Here is a 16,217-nt window from a genome sequence, read left to right as displayed (position 1 = left end):
TTTGTAGCACAGGAGTCGCTTGGACCTGGCTCATTGTTCGTTTTCCCCGAAGAGAAGCTGGTGGAGGAAGGCTCCAATGTCACCATTTGTTACATTTCCAGGAGCCATGACAATAACGTGTCCTGTTATCTGGAAGGTGTACGGATACACGGCGAACAGCTTGGTCCAAATGTATCTGTGCTCACGTTGGGTAACGTCCCTTTCGTTAGGAACACGGGCACAAACTTCTTTTGTAAGATGAACCAGACACGTGACATAGACGGCTTCGTTCTCTTTGTCTTCAGTGAGTATGCGCCTTCTCTGGGCCCTCTGTCCCATTTCCTGAGGAATTGGTGGAGTCTTCTTGGCCAAAAGACAAACGTTTCCACCCACGGCCTCGGTTTTCTTTGCTTTCCTAAGTCTTGCAGCAGAGACTCGGGAAAAGATGCGCTGGAGCGGGATTTCCTGTTGTTCTCTTGTCCTTGCTGACCGTTTCGTTCCTAGAAACCAGGAGTGTTCAAGGGGAGAAAGTTCAGGGCAGGGGCCTGAAATGCCCCTCTGTGCCTTGGCCCTGCTGCTGTGGGCAGTGGCTGGCAGGGGAGGGCGGGGCTGCCGGCAGAGGGTGGTGGCCGGGGAGCATTTGCTGCCCACCCCGTGCTGGGCATGCTGTCTCGGCCAAGCTTCCCAGCCTCTCTGAGCTGGTTTCTGCCTCTGGGAGAGGGGGACGGTGACATTTGTCGTAAGGATTAATGAACGTGGACCGGCCTGGCCCTGCTCAGATGGCTGCAGGTGGCAGACAGTTCCAAAGCCCTGCTGGTGGCCGCGGTGGAGTGGGGGCACTTTCCGCTTTAGGTAGGTCTGTGGGCACATGCAGGTGGCCCTTCCCTGCACATTAGAGCGGAATCTGCAGTTCCGCCCTCACTGCTTCCCTGGCAAAGGGCGTCTGCAGGCATCGGGACACTCAGTTTAGTTGTGCGCCTCAGAATGGCCTCCGAGGACGAGGACGGCAGTGACTGCGAGGAGTCGGAGGTCCGCCCCACTCCTTGGACCTCTCGGCATCGGGCTGCTGAATTTGGCAGGTTCCCCAAATCTGGCCGACTGCTGGCATTGCAAGCAGGACCCCCGGGTTCTCCTCGAGCCACAGCGCCCGACGTGAGACACTGGGCGACCCTGACTTTGTTCTTTCCTTCTTTCGTGCACTGGGTCTGTTCTGAGCCGTGTTTGCTGAGTGCCTTCCAGCAGGTGCTGGGGTACAACCCCCACCCAGAACTCGCAGTGCTGACCACGTGCAGAACACTGCCCCCCCGCCCCTGGGACACCCAGAAAAGCACAAGGGCAGGAAGCACAGGGGCTGCCAGTGATGACGCATCTGAAACGTGACCGTCTGGGACCGATAACCTGTACCGGGAAAGGATCTACTGAACGGTCCTTTTGTTATTCGGACTCACTCTGTGGCTCCAGACCCCGCAGACAGCTTCCCATTTTATTTGCTTTTGATTTAACGAGGTCTTTCATTTCTTGTTTTCTTTTTATGGACAGAAGTACTTGAGGAGCCCAAGGGCTTTTCTTGTGAAACTCAGGACTTCAAGACTTTGAACTGCACTTGGGAGCCTGGGACTGACACGGACCTGCCTAAGTATCGCTCCCAAAGCTACACTTTATCTGAAGCGTAAGTCAGCTCTGGTTCCATCGCCGACAGATTCTTCCTTGAGTTGCACGTGACAACCCAACAAAGGCCACGTTCAGAGGTTGCATGAAACGCGAACAAATATTTTAAAGCCACCCTGACAGTGCCAGGACCTGCTCAGCAGGTCACGAGTGTACAACTCGTCCTGGCTGAGTCTCACTGAAGGGAAATGTAGCATGAAAATGGTGAGACCATTAATGGTTCGTCCTGATGAATATGTTTTCACCTTTTAAATGATAGTTCCATCTGAGTCTTTAGTTCCTAACTTTTTCAGGCTACCCAAAGTAAGTTAAGGAGAGCTCTCACCACCTGCGAGGGGGAGTCGGTGAGTCATCATTGCGCATTTAACCTGTAAACCAAGCTCACTCGGAGCAGTGCCTTCGTTGCTGGTGCTGGCTGGGTCTAAAGTCCCCAAGCGTCCCCGAGGGAGACACGAATGCACACCTACACATCTGTGCTGCCAAAAGTGTTAACCCTGAAATTTTTTTGTGTTTTTTAAGATTTTCTGGGGAAAAGAAATCGTGTGAACACAAAAACTGGTGTGTTTGGCAAGTGGCTGCAGACTCCCAGGAAATGTACAACTTCACACTCGTGGCTGAAAACTCCTTCAGGAAGAGGAGCGTCAATGCTCTTTTCGACCTGGTTCATCGAGGTGAGACTCGGCATTCGGACCCCAGAGGGACAGTGCACCTGGTGGGGTTCCAGCAGCACAGGTCAACCCGCTTTTTGCCGGCTGTGGTTTCAAGGCCAGTTCTGTTTTGAAAGCCTCTGCAGCACTTTTCGGATCTGTCCCAGTGCCTCCAGGGGACGGGCTGGCCCTGGGCAGTGATGTGTGAGCTGGTCCTCGAGGCCTGGGTGCTGTGACTAACTTCCACGCACGCGCAGCTGGGAGGTGAGCACAGGAGTTCACCGAGAGCGCGGTGGATTCGCTGTCCCAGGCTCCCGCTTCTCCATGATCTGCCCGGTGCTTTCTGCTCTTCTGCAGCTCTACATTTTTCCCTCGGGCCAGAGCTATGGGACTCCCTTAGTCACCCCTTTCTGACACTCACTTCCACTACGGTGCCAGTTATTGGGAGGGAAAAGAAAAAGGTCACTTCAGAATAGCTGCTCATTCTCGTCTCTTCCTTGGTTATACTCTGGGTCCTGTTGTCTTCTCCCTGGGGGCAGCTTCTCCAAGTGCAGGCGTCCCTCCACACCCTGCCTGATGTATTTCATTGTAAGGGTCCTCCGGGGCTTCTTTTTGTATTCCGTTCGGAGTTTCTAATGTAATCAGGGAGAGAGAAAGGCTGTAGTTGGCTTCCTCCATCCTGGCCCTAAGTCTGGTTTTGTAGGCCATTTTCTCAAAGATAAACAAAAACATACTTACTGAATAAATAAATGAAGAAATGAACTGCTGACTTACCAATGTCTTTTGGATCTGTGCTTGAATTTTTTTTTATTTTGTCTCCTCCTTCCTCTTCCCCTTTTGGCAGTTCGCCCAATGACCCCCTTGACTATGCGCCTAAAAAGCATAAGTGCCACAAGTGCCACCGTGACCTGGAAGGTGCGCTCCATCCGGCATAATCTCATGTATTTGTGTCAGGTTGAACTCCACGGTGAAGGAAAAGTCATGCAAGTAAGGAGACTGCTTAATATTCTGTCCTCAAACATCCCTCTGTGTCCTAAACAGAAAGACTAAGGGATAAAATCCCTCCAAACTCTTACTTCTGTGTGGCTTCAGCTGGTGTGGGTTTTAAGCAGGGCACATCCTAGACTTTCCGAGTTGGGAAGGGGGCCTCAGAGGCATTTCCTTGCAAAGAAGTCGTCTTACCCCGAATCGGGACGTGCCGTGCTGTGACCGACTCTGCGGTAGAGGGTGCTCACCGGCGCTTCTGTCTTTCTTGTTGATCAGCACAATGTTTCCGTGGAGGAGGACGGTCAGCACTCCTTCGGCGCGCTGGAGCCTGCCACGGAGTACGTGGCCCGAGTCCGCTGCGCCGCGGCGGAGCACTTCTGGAAGTGGAGTGAATGGACGGGCCGGAACTTCAGCACACTCCCAGCTGGTGCGTGCGGGGCCCTGCCGCTTCACTAAGGGACCTCGGCTGCCGCTGGGAGGCCGGCCGGAGTCCCTGAGAATGCCTGGTGGTACCAACAGCTGAGGGGAAACGATCACAAAGGGGGCTGGGGGCTATCCTGAAATGTTTTTAAATTTTTAAAAAATGGAGTAAAATGATTAATGAGATGTGAGTGGGAAGGCATCCACTTCAGACATTTGCCATCAATGTGATTTCTACTCTGTTATCATCTCTCTGATCTTGGGTTTTGCCAAAGTGGTTTCTAAGCTTGGGGATCGCTGGATTCCTGCTCGGTCTACGACTGTGCAAATCAGCGCAGAGTTTTAATTTTGATTCGGGCCTGGGGGACAGGCAGAGGGTCCGAGCCAAGCAAAGCACTGGTCTCAGGCCAGACGACCTTGGGCCAGGTTTGGGAAGGCAGTGGTATTTGGAACCCCAGTCGGTATTGGCAGGTCCCTTGTTCAGCAACAGTGAGCTGCGAGCCCTTTCTATTGTGCTCCAAGGGGTCGCTTTTTCCTCAGTGTGGACAGAACAGAGAGCTTTTCTCCCAAATATCTATGTCTCAGAGCTCAAACGGGCCTCAGCGGATTAGGAGGCCCAGCCCTCCTGCAAGGCAATGAAGCATTACCATGGCCCAGTTTACTGATGAAGCAACTTGGGCCCACAGACACTTGCCTTGTTTGCCAAGTTAATGAGTGGAAGAGAAATATTAATATTAATAATAATAATAATTGATAATAATGGGTACAAAAGTCACAAAGAGTGTAAAAGTGAGAAGCCAGCTGCGAGGACATTCACCGTCACTCGTTGGCTGAACTGGAAGCAGGAATGCGTTGTTCTGCTCCTGCACCGTGACCCAGGAACTTGCCTTGGTTGCTTTCAGCTCCCTCCGAGGCCCCTGACGTCTGGAGAGACGTGAAGCCGGCACTGGGATCTTGTAACGTAACTTTATTCTGGAAGGTAAGGTGCACAGATTCGGAAAGGTGGGCTTGCGTGGTCCTGTCTTCCACTGTGAATCGAGGGGGTCTTAGGTGCTGTCTTCCAACCTGGGGCTCTTAGAGAGGGACCTCACCACAAAGCTGGAGAATGGCTCCCCCAGGGGAGGGCCCCACTGCACACCTGTGCAGCGAATGCTTCCCCTGCTCGTTCCTGGCGGCCCACTGCTCGGGCGGCCAGTCCTTTGTTAGAACCTGCATCTCTCTACCTGCACTCGAGCCTCCTTGGGACTGTCCAGAGCCCAGGGCACAGGGGAACCAGGCCTTGAACTCCAGGTTGTTGGGCCTCCATGGCAGAGAAGCGAACGCTGAACTCAGCGCCAGATCAAGCGGCTAGTGACGTCTGAAAGGGGCTTGTGCACCAGGAGTCCGCCGGCACAGAGAAGTGGGCTCCTCGAGGGACCTGGGGTATGGATGGGGTCAGCTGTCCCATCAGTGTCATTGGGCGGCAGGGGGTCCTGGGTGGCTACAAGATGTTTCCCACGGTGTGTGGACCACCCAAAGGGGCCTGTAAAATAAAGTGTGCGCAGATATATGCTAGTTAGCATTTCATTGAGAAAACAACTATTTTGCAGAACATGATGTTAAGAAAGGATGTTATTGTGTCCGTTGCTTTGAGGATGTGGTTAGGTCATTTCCACTGTGGGATTTTGCTGAAAGCCAGGCGTCACAGTCAGGCCTCCATGGAGTGCTTTTGGCCAAGTTGGAGTCCAGGGTTGCCCCTCCACTGTCTCACGGGTGTAACTGGAGAAGCACTTATTTAAAAGTATGGTTATTTGAACAGTCATGTATTTGTGATGAAAAATCAGGAGTCAAGCTAAGAAACCATAATGTAAACCACATGGCGTCCTTTGACCTTGAGGGATGTGCCTTCATGGCCCCCTGGGGGCCAGCTTTGGTACAGAGCTGTGAAGTCCTCAGCGTTTGACACCACAACGTGTCACACTGTGGGAGCTGGCCCCCAGCCCCCACTCACCTCATTTCCTTCCCACCTGCACTCTGGCTCTTGCAAGAAGCGCCTTGCGCACGCGTGTGGACATGACAGTCTGTATGCCTGTCTTCTGTGCACACCTGAGCGAACAGTCATTCCCAGCCCCATCTCGTGGCTGGGGGGGACCCCCTCTGTCCTTGGGTGGGTAGGCCTGAGGGAAAGGCCCTGGGAGTGGGCTGAGTCTGTGTGAGCAGGACATTCTCCGGAACCGGGAGAACCCTCTAGCAGCAGGGCCGTGGGCTCTGGGTAGGGGGGTTCATGGTTGGAGGGGGTGGGAACAGGGGGTTGGCCCTCAGCTAGGGGTCATGCTTGGCCAGAGAGCCCCGTTCTCTCCATTCTTGACTCGGTGACTCTTCTGTGACAGACTAGGAGGGGCGCATCCCGTAGCAGCCTGCTCTTTACTCCGTTTTACAGAAGATGGCCCAAGGTCATGCTTGGCTTAGCAGGTTATTTTCTCCAGTAAACGATTTTAATGTGCTGTGTGTGTGCATGCGTTTGAGGGACAGAGAAGATGGCCAAGTAATTGTGCAAACTGTTTTCAGAGGAAAGCCCATTTTGAAATGCCTATCAATGTTTTTTCAGCCACTCTCAAAATCGCAGGCCCGCGGGGAGATTCTGTTCCATAATGTGCTTGTAGAAAACCTGCACAGACCGTCCGGTTCGCAGCTCTTTTCCATCCCTGCTCCGGCCAGCGGCACAGAAGTAGCCCTTGATGGCTGTTCTCACCGAATCCTCGTCACAGCTAACAACAGCGCGGGCACTTCTCCTGCCGCTGTGATTGTCATTTCCGGGGACCCTGTAGACAGTGAGTTATGTCTTGCTTTGCTTTTATTCTCTAGGAAAGCGCTGTTGATGTTATTAAGTACATTGGAAGGACAAGGGCTTGGAGAGACAACATGTCTAGCCAGCAAGCAGTATCAAGCATTTTCCTTTGGTCCAGGCGTGTCGGTGGGTTTCCGAGGACAGTCCTCCTCCGTGTGGGGAGAATGAGATGTCAGCCGCCGCTTTCTGCCCTGGCGACTCTTCCAGACTCGAGACATTATGGCATATTTACCCAAATCCGAGCAACACCAACGAACCGTCTTAACAGAGACTGGTAGTTGGTGACACTGTGCTTTGTGGCTTAGGAAGTATGAGTTGCGTGTATTATACTATACAATGTTTGGTCGCCTATAGAGAGCCTGTGAACATTTCCAAAGATTCCAGGGAGAACCAGTCTCATCTTTCAAGAGGGGCTTTGCCAGAGCTGTAGAATAGAACATGGGACTGGCTAATCCCTTTGCCTGTAAACAGAGCAAATGGGGTGGAAATGACCTTGCATGTCAAATCAGTAGTGATTTAACTCCTCCTTGTGAGAGCCATGTAAGCTCCTGGGGGAGCTGGCTACACTAAGTCTCACTGTTGGACATGCACACCCAAACACACTACAGCTGACACCGTAAGGCCATTCATGAACCTCACAAGAATGCCACCCTTCGGTCACTGCTATTAAACTTCTCAGCCCCTGCTTAAGGGATTATGTCACGTGGTATGTAACCTGTTCATGTTTGCCTTACATTTGAGTAAGTGGATGAGATTAGAAGGTGTCGGTGTTTTAATTTTAAGAACGATGCATTATGTCGAGTGAGAAAAAAATGGGGATCGTGGCACAGAAGCAAAACTAACGAGTTATTTAATACAGCCTCGGCCTGTCAAGAGCAGCATCAGAGGAGGGAACGAGTGTTCTGTCCTCAGTAGGACCAGCCCAGAAAGAGGGGGCCCGTCATGCTCCCGGGGGCAGCTGGGAGGGGAAGGAAAGGCGGCCTTGTGTGAGGCTCGGCCGGAACACTGCGGGCACTCTCGTGTGTTTGGGGGTCCCGACCGTGCCCTCCACTGCCGTGCTCTGCCTTCAGACCCCTCCCTTCCTGTGTGAGTCTCCCCATACGTGAGCCCCTACTGTGGACAAAGACACAGATGTGTGGAGACAGACCTCCACTCTGCAAACACTTTCTTGCGATTTTAAAGCAGCGGCTCGGCAAGAGCTAGGATCCTCAGTTTGGGGTGAAACTGCAGTGGGAATAAGTGACGTGAACGGCGTCACTTACACGCGAGGCGATTTGGTCCTCTGATGCGGGAAGAGTGTGCAGCTGTGGGGGCAGGCCGCACAGAGGCCTTCTCGTGGACCCTTTGCCTCACAGCCGGGCTGCACCTCCCTTTGGGTGCCCCGGCTGGGCAGTCACTTGGTGCCCTGGCACATTTAATAGCACCACCCTTTCCCACCGATGGTCTGCCAGACAGAGTGCGGGAGGCCCAGGGAAATGGGGGCTGCAGGTTAACGGTGAGCGAGTTGTTAGTGAGAGACTGCATGGTGCACTGGTTCGTCCCCAGTGCCTGTTTGCGGAGCAGCTGCTGTGGGCCCGCTCTCCGATCGGGCGGGCCAGCTCTCGCTCCCTCGAGGGACCGGCGGAGCCCCTGGCCCTGTGAGCGTGGCAGGCTGTGGTTGGCCTTCGGAAGGAGGTGACTCCCTCCCCGGGCAAGGTCCGGGGGGCCTGCTCTAAGTCGGTAGGACTAGCAGTCCACAGAGACCGTGTCACCTGGTTTCCAACCGGCAGACCTCACGGAAACCACCCTGGTGTATCAAATACACCAGGTGCAGCCTGGGGCGCAAGTAGTGTGTACATCCCTGTGTAACGCGACAGCACGCACCTGAATTAGGTTTGGGTTTGGTTTTTGTCCTCACTTCAGTTTCTACACCTAACATCTGAGAAGCAGGAGTTAGTTCAGGAGCAGCCAGGGTTAAATGGGGGAATTGAGCCGAATTATTCGTTCATCCCACAGATGGCTTTTTTGAAGCAGGTCAAGCACCAGATAAGGTTCTAGGTCAAGGGTCAGCAAATTTTTCAGTAAAAGGACAGATAGGAAGTATTTTAGGCTTTGCAGGTCCTACTCTTTTTGTTATATACTCAGTATTTTTTCCCTTTTTTTTCTTTACAAGTCTTTAAAAATCTCTAAATTATTCTTAGCTCAGGGCCATAAAAACAAGTCTCAGAGTCTAGATTTGTCCTGCAGATGGCAGTTTGCTGGGCTGTTTTAGGTGTGGGAGTCTGGTTGGGTGTCAGGGGGTCAGGACGAGGGGCATCTGAAGGGCAGGTGTGAGTATTTGCTTGGACATGAGAGGCAGGAAAACACCTGTGAAAATTCCCGAAGTCCCTGTAGCGACTGAAGTCCTGGGGCTCTTGCCTGGCAGTGAACTGCATGTTCAAGTTTATTTTCTCCTTCAGATGCTTTTACAAAATGTCTGCTTAATTAAATCTGAAACATTGCCCTGTTTGTGACACACAGAAGAGGTTGAAGAAGAAAGAGTTGAACACACAGAGCCGGGATTCTCTCTGTCTTGGAAGCCCCCACCGGAAGACGTCATAGACTACGTTGTGGACTGGTGCGACCGTCCCTGGGACACACCCTGTGGCCTCCAGTGGAGACACCTGGGCCCCAACAGCACGAGCACAGTCATTAGCTCGGGTAAGCAGAGCCTTCCACGGTACCATCTGGTCCCGTCCACCTCACGGCACCATCACCTCAGATGTCCGCACCGTCTCGAAGATGCTCTGTGATAAACTCGGAATTTTGAAGTCACCAGTCCAGCAGGGGTGTTAGGATTTCAGATTCTGCAAATGATGCAGCCTGAGACTTGACTTAAATCTACTTTGACAGAGAATATCTGGACCTAAGGCTGAGATAGGGTTTCTTGATTTTCACGAATTCGTTCCTCTAAATTAGTGCTCTCAAGTGAATGGCCTCAGGATATTCTAACAGCTGTCCTGAGAGCTTTTACAAAGCAAAGACATATATGGATTTGGTAGGCGTTTAGGACGGCATTGATGGGAGTCCATCATCTGTTCCTTCAATTTTAGTGGATTATATAGAATTGGTCTCATATCTTCCACATTGGATTTGTAATTTCAAGATTGCTGTATTTGCAAAATCCAAGGAGCCATGCTTTGTGGCTTGGGTGGGGGGGTGTTCGTGGTGCCATCTGCTGGTCAAGAGAAAGGTGTGGGAATGGTCTGGGTTTGGAGGGTGGCAGAGCCCCCTGGAGGGCTTTCTTCAGCCCTGGGGGAGTGAGGAGGTGAGGTCCCCCTTGGCTAGAGCAGCAGCCCTGGCCTGGCAGGTGCTGCAGGGGAATTGCAGAGGTGCGCTCACGAGCCAGGGGAAGTGAGGAAGAGGAAGCAAGGCCTTCCGGACACGGCCTTTGGCTTTGGTGGGCAGAGAGAAGGGGTGTTGGAGTCTAAGACTTGCTTCCGGTTTTCTGTCTGGTCGAATTGTGCCCCTGGTGTCATGCACAGGGCTAAGGGCACGTTTAAGAGCTTTTCTACTGGGGGATGATGGAGAGAACCGTCCCCGCGGCCTCGCGGGGAGCAACGGAGGCTCCGAGACTCAGCGGAAGGAGGATGGACTGTGCCGGTGAAGGGCAGCAGCTCCGAGAAGGAAGTTAATAAAGGGACCAGTTCAGTTTTCCTTCCCAGAAGTACAAAGAATGTTCTTTTGTGTCATTATTGAAAATCTGTTGATTTTTCTCTGTAGGTGCTTTTAAACCAGGGGTCCGATACCACTTCAGGATTTATGGAATTTCCCCGGAAAGGATGGCTTATTTGCTGGAGAGAAAAACAGGGTACTCCCAGGAAAAGGGTAAGCTGACCACGGGCAACGTGTCCACGGAGACTTCCCGAGAACAATGCAGAGAGGCTCTCAGCTTTGGGTTTAGAAAGATTTCGACACCATTCCTAATTTTCCGTGTCTGGTTTATTTTGGTAATTGGGTATTTAAGGAATTATTTTTCAATCGTACTAATGCAAACCAATTTCAATGAAGACAACCTGTAAATCTTATGCAAAAGAAGACAAACTCCTTGCCAATTTTACCCCACAAAGGCAAATACCCAGAGCTAATGATTTATATCTGCACAGGCAGTTCCTTCCCTGCAGACAGACTGTTTCCGGTGAGCATGGGGCCTGACTCTCTGCAGCTGGACTTTGGTCACTTAATGTCATTTCACTGTATCATTTTTATGACTGCAAAGCACCTCATTGTCTGGATACATCAGACAAAACATTGTCTGTTTTGGACATTTAGGATGATTACAGTGTTCTTTGATTAAGAACTATGAAATCCACCTTCAGGTCCTGCGTAATCCCAAACACTGCATGTCTCCTGTTTGTTTGCACCAGTCCCTTTGTGCCTTGTCCGAAATCACCATCATTTTAGACACATCTTTGCCCATATTCACAGTAACCATTTTAAATTAAGGCCTAGAGCGAGACCTTTCCATCAAAAGGTTTGGGCTTCTTAGTTTTTCATCTCCTTTACAATGCTTAGGACTTTTGATGCATCTTGTGCAATCACCCCAGAAATTTCACTGCGACCCCACCTGCCGTGGAAGGGACTGGATCCTCCATGTGGTGTTCTCAGCCACTTCTTGGCACCCAGGGTCTCACACCCACTGAAAACCAGGAGCCTGGGCCCTCGAATGCCTGGCACTTGCCAGACCGGCCCCTGATGGGGGGCTCTCTGTTTGGAGGAGGCTGTCTAAGGCAGGGGCTGCGTGTCGGGGAACCCAGGCTGAGCGTCCGCATGTACGAGATGGGACAGGCCCAGAACAAGGCTCCTGGGCTGTTGCAGTGGCCTGCGGATAACTTTGTGGGACGTCAGCCTGGGAACCAGCGTTCTGCAGGTCTGCACTGGCCTCTTTGAACATGACCCTTCCTTCTGCTGCCCTTACCTCCACCGTGGTCCATTCTCTGGTCAGGTCTCCTCTCAAACACGACAGCTGACCCTTGAACAACACAAGTGCTGGGGGTGCCAACCCCCACACAGTCCAAAATCCACATATAACCTGGACTCCCCCAACACTTAAGTACAGCGGTCCCTCCAAGTCCTCAGGAGACGGGTTCCAGGACGCCTGCAGATACAAAGCCCGTGGCAGCTCGAGTCCCGGTACATAACGTGGTGTAGAGCCGTGTGTGTCGTTGGCACCCCACATCCGTGGATTCAACCAACCACGGAGAGAAAGCAGTCTTTTCTGATTTTTACTTGGGGATCTGCAGATGGGAAACCCAAGCCAAGGATCCAGGAGGCCTGTGTATTTATTGAAAAAAATCCTCATGTAAGTTTACTGTGCAGTTCAACCCCATGCTGTTAAAGCGTCCACTGTATTTAGCACTTAGGAACAGAAGGAATTCTAAGGAAGCCTTTATTCTTTTTTTGTGCTGCTGAGTCTCTCTGGCCTTCCATTCAACATATGTGAAAGGTGAGGCCTGAACAAGAAGACTGCTCACCCTGCCGTGTGGCTCGGAGGGTTGGAGCATCATCCCACACACCAAATGTTTTCCGGTTCGATCCCTGGTCAGGGCACATACCTAGGTTGCAGGTTCAAATCCAGGTGTGTAGGGAAGGCAACTGATCAATGTTTTTCTCTCACGTCGATATTTCTCTTTTTTTCTCCCTCCCTTTCTCTCTCTCTAAATCAACCAAAAAACGTATCTTCGGGTGAGAATTAAAAATAATAATAATAAAAAAATAAAAGAAGGTTGCGCACCTTCTTCCCAGCCCTCCTACATGATGTCAAAGCCCGAATCTTCTTGAGAAAAAGATAAAATTCCCTCCCTTGTCCCAAGCCCCGCCCCCCTTCCCGGTTTCCTGACTTGGCTGTGGTTGTAGTTTACGTGAACGCTCAGAGACGATTTCCAAATCGTGACCCTCTTCTCACCCCGACCTCCTTTCCCAGCCCCTTCAGACGCCCCCCAGGTGCTCGTGTATAACCTGACATCACACGCCTTCACGCTGAGCTGGAAAGACTACTCCACGGACTCCCAGCCTGGTTTCATCTGCGGCTACTACGTCTACCTGAGGTCCAAGGCAGAGCAGTGCCACCCAGAATTCCAAAAGACGGTCCTTCCAGGTAGCGTGTTTGTCTGTTTCCCCCTTTAAGATCTCATTGCTCGCACTCATGGCAAAGGCTCCCGCCTGGGGCTGTGTCCAGGCTGAAGTCTGTCCTTGCGCGCTCTCGTGGCCACACGGCATCCTTACACAAATCAGTAGGTGGGCAGTGTGGCGGGTGGGTATTTTAACTTAAAAAGCCAGGAGGCCTGGTTTTTCAGAAGCATCTGAAGTCCCATCACCTCCTTCAGAGAACCTGCCACTTAGAACTTTCTTGCTAACTCCTTTTTCTGTTTCCCTTTGACCTTATTCAAAGTTATCGCAATGATTCCTTGTTCAATGACAGATGTTTAGTATTATTTTATATTGGTGTATGGTGTGCAGCCTCGTGGTCGGACATTTATATAATTTCTGAAGTGGTCCCCTGATAATTCGAGTGCTCCCTGACCCCACACAGAGTTATCACAGCGTCTCTGACTATAATCGTGTTCCCCACGTTGGACGTTATGTCCCTGTGATGATGTTGCAACTTCCGGTCTGTCCTTCTCAGCCCCTCCCCAAGTCCACTGGCCCCTCCCCTCTGGCAACCATCACTTCTTTCCCTGCGGCCGCGGAAAGTGTTTTAAAGTCTCTCCCATGCTCTGGCCGCCTCTTGTGGAACCACCTGCTTTCCCAGGACCCCCAACATCTCTTGCTTAGTGGATGTTTCACTTTTCTTGCCATCTTCTGAAAACATCGCCCAGGTTCCCGGTGTGATGAAATGACGATCTAATTTCTGGTTGGCTTAAACATGTTGATAGTACTGAGCCAACAAGAGGGGTAATAACCAACTCACAAGTCTCTCTCACACTCTTAATACTTTTTCCTTCTTGTAAAAAACAAATTTTTATTTTTTTAAATGACAGATGGTTCAGTAGGCTGCCGATATGAAATCAACAACCCGGAACAGAAGATGCTGGTTGTGGGAAACCTACAGCCGGAATCCTCCTACGAGTTCTCGGTCATCCCGTACACCAGGGCTGGCGAAGGCCAGATCGGCGCCTTCACCAAGGTCACCATGCCGGACGAGCACTGTGAGTTTCCCCAAGTCAAAACTGCCCCTTAGGCATTCCCTGCACACTGACAAATGGCACACACGTTGCTGTGAACTTTGTCTAGATCAGGAATTTTTAAACGTTTCTTCTCTGTCTGTCCCTGTCTGTCTCTCTAGATGAAAATCTGTTTCACAAAAAATGTTGCACAGACTTGCACTCCAGAAAGCAGATACGAGTGCGGCTAATCTGCCCGATGGGTGGCCTGGAACCTTCCTCCCACCTCCCTCCGGTCCCAGGGGCACTTCTCTGGCACTCAGTCCGGGACAGTTTGAAAGTCATAGACTGGGAAAGTTAGTGTTGGCTTCAGAAGAGCCCTGTGGCTCTGTCCAGAGAAGGCAGGGCCGGCGCCCTGTCTGTCTGCCTGCAGGTGGCCTCCTGGCTGGTTCTCTGGCGGGGGGGGGGGGGGCAAACGAATTGCTTCCTGACTGCCTCTCGGGGGTACAGTTGGGCAAGAACTATTTGTTCACAAACCTGGTTTGCAGGTTTGGTGGGGAAAGGGTGAGATAAAGAGATCTGTATTTTCAAAATGCTTTTGGCCTGAAAGATGAAGAAAGAAAAGGAAGGAAGAAGAGAGGTAGGAACTGGTTCAGGGTAAATAAGATTCTCCTAGTGAACTCTGACCTGCAACAAACCGGAAGGTGGGGGAGGAAACAGATTCAGTTGGAGGAAAGAGAAAAGTAGGCGTCATCGGGGAGCACAGAGGCCCACCCTGGAAGCTGTCTCTGAAGACAGTCCTCGGTGAAAAACGAGTCCCTGCCTGAGATGTCTGCTGGAAGATCCAGGCTGTCCTGGAGCGGGGGCGCTTTGCTGCAGGGGGGGGCTCTGGGGGCAGAACAGGTTCATCAGGTACAACTGCTGCCCCTGAGGGCCCTGACCAGTGACAGGACTGTGGCAGCTTGGGGCACTCACTACTGTTCACTGAAACTCCGCCCAGTTCCCTAAGCCAACGGCCAGAACGCACACAGTCAGGTGAGGATTTCAGTCAGAGGTACACGTTATTTGAGGGCTTATTTCCAGGTTATTTTTCTTCTATCTTTGGTATCTACGTGGCTGGTAGAGGAGTGTGTCTGTGCACGGACACACATATATAGTACATAACATTATCTCAAATATATTTTCTGATTTCATTTATCTCCCTGATTTGTGCTAAACCTCCTTAGCCTTGGCTACATTGATTATTCTTAAAATGGAAATAAATTGCTGCCTAATTGCAGCAATGAGAGTGACATTGCACAGTCACAAAAAGGGTCTGGAGGAATCACAAATGTGATGCTGAGTCAAGACACAATGTGTCTTGTATCAAGACAGACCTGCCTCTTGCTGTCTGATTCCATCTGTAGGGGACAGAAAGAGGCAAGTACCATTTGTCATTAGAAGACAAGACAGTGGTTAGCTTGGGAGGGGAGATGACTGCAGGGGTCCCCAGGGGCTTTCTGGGGAGCTGGCACCGTTTGTTTTCTCTACCGGGGTACAGGTTACGGGGAAACGTTCAGTTTGCAAAAATCCACCCAGCTGCACACTTATGGGCACCTTTCTGTGCGCATGATCATACTTCACTAAAAAGTTCAGCAAACCGCTCTGAAGTTCAGAAACTCCTATGGCTTGGTCTCCAGGCTTATTCTCGATTACATTTTGAAAGCCCGAATTTGACCACGTTTTAAAACTAACTGTAGTAGTCAAAGGTACTGACTTGGAGAGCAAGGTGTTTCCTAGTGGTGTCCTGACAGAGGTTTCTTTCCCCTCCCTGGGCACCAGGGTTCAATGGGGGCCAGTTGTCAGGGTGCTGAGCTCCCTCCCCCACCAGGTCCTTCTCTCCAGAGCCCTGTGCTGCCCGATAACCCGGCTTGGGCATCTTCCCAGGCCTGCCCTCCCTTACAAAACCCCAGCAGTGCCCCCTGCCCTGCACCCCTCCAATCAAACCCCACTTCTTCCAGGACAGCAAGGGTTGTGGCCAGGGCGTAGGTGGGGGGTGGGCACGTGGATCTAACAGAATCTCCGGCCTGCGAGTGAGTGACTGTCAGCCTCTAACTCCCTGTGCAGTTTGCCTTTGTAGAAGAGCAGCCCCGCTGTGTTAGTATTGGCGGAGCTCGCTCCGTGCGGACAGGAAGACAGGCATCTGAGAAGATGGGCTGGACCAGAGCCTGCATCAGAGACTAACTAGAAGACTGTATCAGAGGCTTAACTAGAAGGAGGGCATCAGTCAATTTTTGATGTGTAACAAAATACCTCAAAATCTCAGGGGTGCACAAAAAAGTTTTTTCTGCTCCTGGCTTGGCTGGGCCAGGCAGGGCTTGGGTGAAGTTCACGTTTGTCTCATGCAGCTTCCGTCTGGGGCTCAGGCTGAGTGGGCAGCGGTGCAGAGGGGTAAAGTCTTTTTTTTCCTCCATTTTTATTGATTGATTTGAGAGAGAGAAACATTGACTCATTGTCCCACTTATTTATGAATTCATTGGTTGGTTCTTGTATGTGCCCTGACCAGGGATCGAACCTGCAACCTTGGCG

The 16,217-nt window shown here is 51.5% G+C and overlaps 1 protein-coding gene across 2 annotated transcripts in view; it reads left to right on the top strand.

Annotated features, from left to right (window-relative positions):
• Positions 1-16,217, top strand: part of OSMR (oncostatin M receptor) — a 50,050-nt gene that overhangs the window by 22,447 nt on the left and 11,386 nt on the right. For both annotated transcript variants that reach the window (XM_053657289.1, XM_053657290.1), the window contains 11 exons: positions 8-283; positions 1,519-1,648; positions 2,167-2,318; positions 3,139-3,281; positions 3,558-3,708; positions 4,604-4,680; positions 6,289-6,511; positions 9,028-9,207; positions 10,270-10,374; positions 12,470-12,643; positions 13,527-13,694. In XM_053657289.1, coding sequence (XP_053513264.1) covers positions 8-283; positions 1,519-1,648; positions 2,167-2,318; positions 3,139-3,281; positions 3,558-3,708; positions 4,604-4,680; positions 6,289-6,511; positions 9,028-9,207; positions 10,270-10,374; positions 12,470-12,643; positions 13,527-13,694 — 1,779 coding nt within the window. The remainder of the gene's footprint in view (positions 1-7; positions 284-1,518; positions 1,649-2,166; positions 2,319-3,138; positions 3,282-3,557; positions 3,709-4,603; positions 4,681-6,288; positions 6,512-9,027; positions 9,208-10,269; positions 10,375-12,469; positions 12,644-13,526; positions 13,695-16,217) is intronic.

This window comes from Artibeus jamaicensis, unplaced genomic scaffold, assembly GCF_021234435.1.
Source record: "Artibeus jamaicensis isolate MK-2021 breed Jamaican fruit bat unplaced genomic scaffold, CSHL_Jam_final scaffold_369, whole genome shotgun sequence".
Taxonomy (NCBI): Eukaryota; Metazoa; Chordata; class Mammalia; order Chiroptera; family Phyllostomidae; genus Artibeus; species Artibeus jamaicensis.
Note: the sequence above shows the minus strand (reverse complement) of the source record. Positions and strands in the feature narration are given on the sequence as shown.